Below are 9,655 nucleotides of genomic sequence, written 5' to 3' on the forward strand. Positions count from 1 at the left end.
ACCTACAATGAGGTTGTCTGTGAATGGTGAGCAGTAGTGATCAGAGTGATTAGAGTGATTACAACAAAACCCCACCTTGATGATTATTGTAATAATAGTAAACTTTATAATGTCGGACTAGCTAGGTCCCCAAAGATTAGGGACACTTGCCTTTGGGAATGGAACATGCAAGGTTGGAGAGGAGCGGGACCAGTCATATCCTCTTCCTGTGTGATCACAGGTTCATGAATAGTGCTCCAATTTCAGTTAGTCCATCACATATTATTGTAGCTGTCTATGCTTTTCAGACTTACGGGTTAAATTCTTCAATTATTATTGTTTTCTGTTTACAAAAATTTAAAACAAACCAGCTACTGCTCCGTTGGAGTCATCCCCCACATTCAAACAATCCTTCAATAGCATCTCCAACAAGTTCAAAGTTGAATCCTTTCACTTTGAGTTAATTTCCTCTCACTACCAACTAGTATAGGCTCCTTGTAATTTAGTCGTTTAGTATCAAGCAGAAACACAATGAATTTTCTAGTTCTTGCATCCGCAGAAATGAGTTCGTCCAGTTCATTCTTTTGGAGCTCAGCCTACATAATCCTTATCTAATATCATTTTGAGTTTTGCTGCACAGTTCAATTCTGAATTGAGTAGTCATTGAATCTTCGAAAAAATTCTTCGCTTATATACACACAAATTTAGTGTCATCATCTTCCAGCTAAAACCTTAAGTGAACAACATGGCCGTAAATTAACCACTACAACATGGCCTTACAGAGAACTCAATCATTCGTGCGGTAACAAGAAATTAACACCACACCAAATGGGAACTTCAAACGATTACTGGATGTGAAGCACTGAGATAACCTCTCCAAAACTTTGTTTTTACCATCAAAGCGCTCGAGCAAGAGTCTTGAATTCAATCAAGCAAGACTGGAGTGTCTTTTGACGCTTCTGGAGTGACTGCCGCTCATTTTGTAGCATATCAATTGCACCAGGGACAACAAACATGTCCATGAATTTCTCATCATTCACGGCAAACAAATCCAAACCAAGTGCCAGAACAAGCCGATCCCGACTGCAGTGATAAGACAAAAGTAATGACACATTATAACCCTTTAATAATAATACTTGGTAAAATTCCAACGAGAAAAGCAGGCACTGATTTGATTTTGCATTTTTGCACAAATGGTCTGGGAGCTAGGATAAATATAAGCGAAATTGATTGAAAGAAAGGATAAATAAGGCATTTTCAGCATACCAAGTATCTAGCCATATGAAAGTAATATTTCCAAAGAATGCTAGTACTTTCATACGAAAAGGAATACCAGTAAAAGAAAGAAAGAAAGAAAGAAAGACAACAAAAACAATTTGATACACAAATCTAGAAATGCTGGAGTTCTTTTTATCATTTTAATGGGAAACCATTTACAGTTTTCCTGACTTGCAAAAAAGTACACTTAAACTAGATGAAATGGAAATTTTTGAGATCAGCAAGTGGAATTAAGGATATTTGATATTCTAACACAGTGAAAAACAGTTGACTCTTCCAGTAATCTGAAATTTATCTGGGTTTCATAGTAAAGTAAAAGTAGCAATGCAAACAACAAATCAAGCAAATATGATATAACCTAAATATGTTGCTTATGATGGACAGGGAAAGTTAAAGACCGAGGGGAAGATGATAAGGGGCTAAAAGTATGTATCAAGAAGCGACTTACCAAGGGGTTAGAAACCCAGAATTCAGAGCTGAGGACACATTTCTCTCAACAAGAACTTCACGTATGCGTGCAAAATGCTGTGCAGCGGATGAACATATTTCTGAATAAGGTGAGCCTGATCTTAAAGCATCATCAACATTTCCAAAGAGAAGGGCACCCCCATTTTGTGCTCTTACATTGTCAAAATATTTGTTATTGCCTGCCATTCTTGATACCCGCTTTTTAGGTCCAATATCATTGGCATTTCCAAGATCCTTCTTTGCACCACCATCACAGGGCTGTTCAGGTGATGGGGTCTCAGGCACAGTCATTTGGCATTCTCGAAGAGAATCTCTAGCCTCTGAACCTTTTCCTGGAGTTGTTTGCTGCGTATTCTTTTCTGGAGGGATATTCTCCTGATCTATCATTGTGACATCAGACAGCTCAAGTAAAAATGAATTGACTGAGGACTGGTTAGATCTGACAAAAGAGGTTGCACTGGAGCCATAACCTCCTTGGAAATCATTCTCATAACCAATCAATGAGTATGGACTTGTAACAGAGTCCAGGTGGTGGCGGACTAGTTGCTTGCACTGTCTAGAAAGATCTTTTATAAACCGATTGTAAGCCTGCCTTAGAGCAGCATGAAAACCAATATACCCATCCATATTTTCTGATTTCCTCCCATCTACACAGTGAACAATAAGGCCAATGTTTTGATATCAGAAATTCATGAAATTACACTAATGACAAGGGTGAATTTAATTATATACCAAAAAAAACATATGGATGAAGATCAAGACAGCAGTATAATTAGTGCTAATTTATAGTTGCTAATTGAATCCACTTGTGATTGTTCAATGTTCACTACTTCCACAGCATCCCAGCCCCTTTGTGTATTTCAGATACCAAATTACCTATTAACTTCCCTAACTGAGAACAAAGAGTATAAAAAAAACTTCTACCAACTTTTTTGGAGCTCTTTGGGGTCACTGATACAGAAGAAGCTAACAAGTAGAAGGAAACAGGAGTAGTAGAGCAGAAAGCGTTTGTTTTTTGTTTTCTGTTTTTATTTTTTCGAAAGGATAAAGTTGGAGAGTTGGTACAAGCAGAAAGAGTTTAATGGGACTTATAGCTACTTACTTTCTGAATCACGGTAGTGAGTCCGTTCCAAAGCAAGCTCAAAGAGATTTCCCAAAACGAAAGCAAGACGATCGCATGCAGTGTCAAGAAGAGGAGCAAGCCATGATCGAGCAGCAGCACGTGCAATCTCTGCAGCTGCCTCTGTCACTCCTCTACCCCCACCTCTGCTAGCATGGGCAAGTAGTATATTTGCTACCTATTAAAAGAAGACTTAGAACTAGCCTGCCTACAGATAATCAAAATGAAAACTTCCGAGCTAAGTTGATTTAGCAGCAACTAGCTAAACATACCTTCTCCCTAGATACTGGAGGGCATTCAATTGAATATGCAGCACAGTGAAATTCATGCATCACCCTTTCAAATGCTGCTCCCCCATACAGTCGAAGAGTAGCATTGGGAGGCCTTATCTCTGTTGTAACACCAGGCCAACCACCAATACCACTTTCTGACCGCTCATCAAAAGTTGTTTTTCCCCATTGCTCGGGGGAAGGATCTGCTGCTCCGTCAATCAAAGCCCCCTTCAACATTTATCAATAACACGAACCAAAATAAACATGTATCAGTAACAGGGAACTTTTATCAGATATTCAAAAAAAAAATCTCTAAAGGTTAATTAGGAGTTTATACTTGCCCCCATGCTATTCAAATTTAAGAAGAAGCCCATTACAGGAAGTTCTGAAAGAGTTAATATAATCTTACATAAGCATTACGGTTTATCCAAAACAATACGTCATAAGTCTAAAAATCAATTTAAAATTTGTGTTTAATCTTAAAAGTTATGACTAAGATTACCCACCACATGATTACTTATCGAAGCTGTGTACAACATTGCAGATCTTCTAAGCTGAGAAACGTCAGATGTGGCCTGTATTTTTGAATCCAACATGGCTAGTTCAGTGGTGACTTGACAGCAGCGCTCTTCAAGCAATGCAAGAGTGGCTGGAGCAGCTTCTTTATACCTTTTCTGTAGTTCAGACTCCAAATATTCTCTCAAAGAGCCAAAACCAATATAAGGCCTAAACTTTTCTTCATCAAATCCTCCCTTCACACCTTCACGCAGATGTCGTAGAACTTCTGAATCTACCTGAGATATTTGCTTGCGGAACTCGTCATTTGAAATGGTATTCCTATCCTTTGGCAAGGCAACAAAATATGGGTGAGTGTTTTCTCCAAGGTATCCACTTGCGCTCAGATAGCGGTCCACTTCCCACCGATCAGAAAATTCCTGCATATGTAACTTTATAATCAAAATTGATGTATCAAACAATATAATGTACTTGTGTGCATAATCAAGGAAGCTAAAATTAGTTTCATGAGTGAACTATTCAATATTGCCAAATTTCCCCAACATTATATACCATACAGTAGCCATGCTGAACTGTCATACCTTTAGACGATTATCAAACTTTGAGACAACAATTATAGTCCTTTTGAATGTCGGATCAATTTCACGAATGGAATCCAACCACAAGGATGAGCACCACTCCACACTGCTTTGTTGAAGGAACAGGAGAATGCGGTGGGGAGGACTAGCCAATGACTTCACCATCGATAGAATTTCTTCAGGTGTCCTTTCAGGTTCTCCTTTCTTCGCCTGCCAACAGTAATTCAAACCTTCAACCCAAATCTAAATAACTCACAATTAAGTTACACCATCTCAAACTGAAAATCACCTTAAGAACAAAGCCTGGAGTATCAATAATTGTCAAATTTGGACAATGAGCATATTCCGCTCTCATCACAATTGGTTTGGAAGAAACTGCAGTTTTCGTCTTCTTCAAAAGCGCATCTGTTCTGGACTTTATAACATCTGCAATCGCAGATGGCAACACAACTGGACTTCCATATTCTTCAGAATCTTCCTCCTGTTTACAAAACTCTGGCAATGAGTAAATGGTGCGATTAAACAATCTAATAAAGCACACGAGACACTTTAGTAGATTATATCCAAGGTGCTAAAGAAACATAACAGCATTCACCAGAACCGCTAGACACCCCTAAAATTTCAAGTTTTCTGCAGTGCAAGAATCTAATATCCCTCTTAGACTCTTCCACCTATTCTATCTGCATTCTTTACCTCGACGAATAAAGGAGAACTAATTGGACATACTTCTGAAACTATCCCGACGAACACTAATCTCTACACATTAACATTGTATTGTCTAATTTCTAGACATTAACATCCTACATTCTAATCACGATTGCGAAAATGCACACGAAAATCGCAATATTTTCATTATTTCCTCCAAATGTTCGTAACTTTGAGACATTAAAGTTCAATTTCTACTCAATAATTCTCTCCTATTTCAACAGAATCCACTAAGAAACACTATAACCACAAATGCATGACCTAAACAATAAAATTGGAGAGGGAAAAAGGGAGAAATGACCTGAAATCGGCACCGAGGCTCGAGAGCGGTGGGGTCATGGATCATCTGGAGAATCAGAGGCCTGCGGGTGCCCATCTCAACCTCGCGGACATTGAATCGAAACCCTAGGAGAGCTTCGAGGAGGGAGCTTTTGCCGTCGGACTGGCCGCCGAGGGCGACGATCTCGGGGATCGGGAGCTTCTCGCCGAAGGCCACGGTGGCGGCCTGGAGGCGGTTGTAGGCCTCGAATCGGGACTTGGAGTTGGCGAGGGAGGAGGAGAAAGACGACATGTCGTTTGCGGCGGGGGAGTTGGGGTGGGGGTGTTTGCGAGAGTGGGTTGGGGTTTTGGTTGGGGTGGTGAGGTAGGCGGTTGTGGTGGGGACGGTGGCCATCGGAGGAAGAGAAAGAGAGAGAAAGAGAGGAGAGAGAAAGCGGGAAGTGAAGGAGTGTGTGTGTTGGGGTTTTGAATTTGAATTTTGAGAAATGAGGGCGTTAGGGATGGTGTTGATGGGTGGGTCGGCCGGGTCGGGGCATGGGTTTTGGGTTATTGGCCTTGGTGAGTTTGGATTTGGATGTGAACTAAGTGCATCGCACATGCGGTAATCATAAACCAGCAACCAAACCAGGCGTCATAATATACCCCCTTAAATGGTCTCTGTCATCGGCGTAAAATTCCGACCAAGGATAAGTTACTATGTAGTACAGATACGGACACGTGTGTCTGTACGGCACATAAAATTTTTGTTGGACACAAACAGACATGTTTTGTACACGTTAATTAAATATATGTATATATCTAATTAAGAAAAAATATATATAGTTTTATAAAATAAGTAATATAGCTTTGGGATTAACCTTATGACACCCTGCAATTCCCCCTCATTTGCTCAACAAATGTGCCCGAACTTTAGTATACAAGCCATTGTAGTACATATTGCAAAAACTATTACACTGCCACCTCCAATGACCTCTATTTGACGATCTTCATAACCACCTCCATCTCCAACATTACCAACCGGTATTAACTGATCCAACACTAGAACTAATAGGAGTTGATCCTCCTACACTCATATTTCCTAAAAAAGAAAAAAAATGTCAACACAAATTCAAAATCTATGATTTTTTCAATGCAGGTCTGCAACTTTAAAAAAATGATAAGTAATTGTAGAAAAATCATTTCCCTGTAATTCAAGTTCCCAATTGTTTTTTAGGATGTATGTTTCAAATGTCTAGAAGATATTATTTGCAAATACCCAACCTAACTACTTCATTTTCAGCCAAAATATTTACTGCACAAAAATCACAGATTCAAAATCTGTCATTTTCCAATGCAGGTCTGTAACTTCAAAAAATGATAAGTAATTATAGAAAACTTCTTTCTCTGCAATTCTAGTTCTCAATTATGTTTTAGGATGTCTATTACAATTGTCTATAAGACACCATTTGAAAATACCAAACCTAACTACTTCATTTTTAGTCAAAACATTTACTGCACAAAAATCACAGATTTAAAATATATGAGACAATTACGATTCAACCTCTAATGTACATGTAAACCATGCACTGAAGTTGAACCATCCCACATATATTAGCATCTCTAAGTCAAAATACGAATTTAAGCCATCCTACATAATCTAGCATTTCCAAGTCAAATGCATGAAACATTTTCTTCCCTCGAAAAAAAAACACCACATATGGCTAAGAGCAATATTTGCCAGAGTTTAATTAAACAAACTTATTGTGAAGCCTGCTACACCAGCAATCAGCCAAAGTTTAATTATGGAAACTTAAGAAATGTTACAGACGATAGATCACTATGGCCTAGCGTAAAAATCCTAAACCTAAAGAGATTAACTGAATAAGCAACTGAAAGTCTGAAAAGCCTATTTGACAGAAACCTGCTGGTCTGAAAACAACATACTTCATTCTCACTTGATGAAACCTTCAAGCAACTTAAATGAACCAACTCCAAAGAAGAACAATCCTAGAAGATCCAACTTTTAGTTGTAGGCTTATAGCCAAACAAACTCCAAATGAAGCACTGAAGCCTAGAGTTGAACAGTTTGTGTAATTGCCTTGATGCCAATCCAAATTCATTTCACACAAACCGTCAAACATAACGAAAAATAAGCAACAAATTTCATGTATATTCCATCTTCCTCCAGTTAAGAATGAACAATAACAATTAAGCAATGGTAAAAACGCTGATACACAATTTTTTCCTTCCTACCTTTACTTGGAATGCTATTTGAAATTCTATGAATCTTGTGAAATAATATGCTTAGCTAGAAACAGAGAGAAGCTATATAGAAACATTGAATACCAATAACCCTGAACCCTAAACACACACAGTTACCCAATTGAGAGATTGAACCCTAAAAACAATCCCCAAGTTATGATAACAAACCAAAATACAAGAACACTGAACAAAGGAGAAAAGAGACTTACAGTAGAAGAAGAAAACTGAAAGGTGTTTGGGTGTTTGGGGATGAGAGAAAAGGAAGGAGTTGTTGTTGCTGGGTTTCGATGACTTGGTGAAAAAAAGGAGAAGTGAATTCAATTTCGTTCTTAGTTTCTCAAACCTAGATTCTAATATTCTCCCTTTCTTCTTTGTTCTTTGTCTGTCGCCGACCTCACCCTTTTCTTCTTCAATCTAGGCGACTCAGGAACCACGAGGATTCAACGGAGGCTATGAAGCAGCAAGTTAAGGCTTGTGACGATCTCTGATGTAGCTGCCATGGACCTGAGCGAGAAGACTGAGCGTAGTGAGGGTTTTGGTCTAAGTTTTTTGTATGGACAAAAATACCCCACCGTGTCCTCCTTAATTGCGTGTCCAAACATGACACATGCGTGTCCATACGTATTGCAACGTGTCCAAACTGTGTCCAAAATCAGTTCGCATGTCCAAGCGTATCCAAGTGTGTCCGAGTGTATCTGTGTCCGTGTCGGACACGCGATACGCAGCTCAGGCGGCGTGTCCGTGCCTCTTAGATAAGTTAAAAGTCAACTCCATATAACTGAGATATTGTCCATCTTGGGCCCACTAGCACTGTTTTATTCTTGAGGTTGCATTCCTCAAACGCGTCATACTATGAGAAGCTGATCATGCTCATATAAGCACAATTTCCACTCCCTCTTGTCGATTTGAGATTTGTGACCTACATGCATACTAACTTTCTAGGCAGGAGCCGAAACTTCGAAAGTTTGACCTTAAGATCATGATTACATGTAGTAAATGGAGCACTTTGTCAAGAAGAGTGACATGAGACTCAAGATTGCTGCTATATACATACCAATATATCTTAAAAAAAATCAATACACCTTTAGGAAAACAATCCTTAAAAGCGAAAAATGCTTAGAAAGAGGATGATGCATTGGAAAAATTGAAAGGCATTAGCGAAAACTCGAAATGACTATCATGAGTCCGAAAATCGGTTCTATGTACATTGCCTTCGAGCTCCTTCAAAATCTATGATATCATTCTCAAACTCAATTTTTTAGCTAATCTTTTTTTTTTCTTGCATCATTGTGATAATCTTAAGTTCCACCGCAACTTGATAATCAATGCTTGCCAAACTACTTGTTTCCCTCTAATCATCAAGTTGGGCCAAGCGACATATCATAAATTCGGCTTTAAGACCCAATGTTACATGTTAAAGTAGCTGATAAACTAACATTGTGTCCACTATCACACCTCTATCAAATAAAGGATCAAGCCGAATTTCCTGATCTATATGTGTTTTTCAATCCTTGTAGTAATCTCGACAAGCAGCGTGTGAATATCTTTGGCATGGGGATCACACAATCTAAGATGAGGGCCAACAACTAGACAACCAAGGGTTGTAAACAAAATGGAATCTGCCCAAAAAACCACGTACACCTTTAGCAATCCTCCAAAAGAACTCCAATACGGCTTTGTCAAATTACGCTAATATGAAACATCAACAGTAACTAGCAATTGAGAATTGGAAGGTTGGTGATTGTTGCAGCCTTGCAGACTCTTGGCAAAGTTATTTATCACAGTTGTCTTTAGATTAGCTTCCTAAATAAATTGTTTGTATCTTTTTACCTTCAAACCGTAATTTAATCATTCCAAGTCAAATTACACAATATTAAAAAAAAAAACTTGAAAGAGCAAAAGAATAGTGCATCTATTACACTTATGAAAGCTAACCAATAAGGATGAAAATACAATATTCATATATCTAGTGTCCTTTACTTATCTACCAGTTACTAACGACCATCAACTATAAAATAAGGCTGTCTCCTCTTGTGTGAAGACACCATAACTTCTAGTGTATATTTTATTACAGCTTTTTGTAAAATGTTTTATTTATCAAAATTTATCATTTGTCTTTCTCTAAATGTAAACTTAACCATAGGCCGATGGACTCAAAGATGGGGGAAAAAGTTTGATAAGAACTTTTTGAGCTAATGATCTACTGTACGAGATGTTAC

The 9,655-nt window shown here is 38.4% G+C and overlaps 1 protein-coding gene across 1 annotated transcript; it reads right to left on the minus strand.

Moving 5' to 3' along the window:
• Window positions 1-670: 670 nt before the first annotated feature.
• Window positions 671-5,623, minus strand: LOC126789141 (dynamin-related protein 5A). The gene is made up of 8 exons (XM_050515221.1): window positions 5,218-5,623; window positions 4,501-4,692; window positions 4,215-4,421; window positions 3,624-4,052; window positions 3,118-3,345; window positions 2,828-3,023; window positions 1,706-2,372; window positions 671-1,062 (listed from the first exon to the last, which is right to left on the minus strand). The coding sequence occupies exons 1-8, from the start codon at window positions 5,587-5,589 to the stop codon at window positions 876-878; spliced, it is 2,478 nt and encodes an 825-aa protein (XP_050371178.1). The 5' UTR covers window positions 5,590-5,623; the 3' UTR covers window positions 671-875.
• Between the last annotated feature and the right edge of the window lie 4,032 nt (window positions 5,624-9,655).

The sequence above is a fragment of the Argentina anserina genome, chromosome 3, assembly GCF_933775445.1.
Source record: "Argentina anserina chromosome 3, drPotAnse1.1, whole genome shotgun sequence".
NCBI classification, from domain to species: Eukaryota; Viridiplantae; Streptophyta; class Magnoliopsida; order Rosales; family Rosaceae; genus Argentina; species Argentina anserina.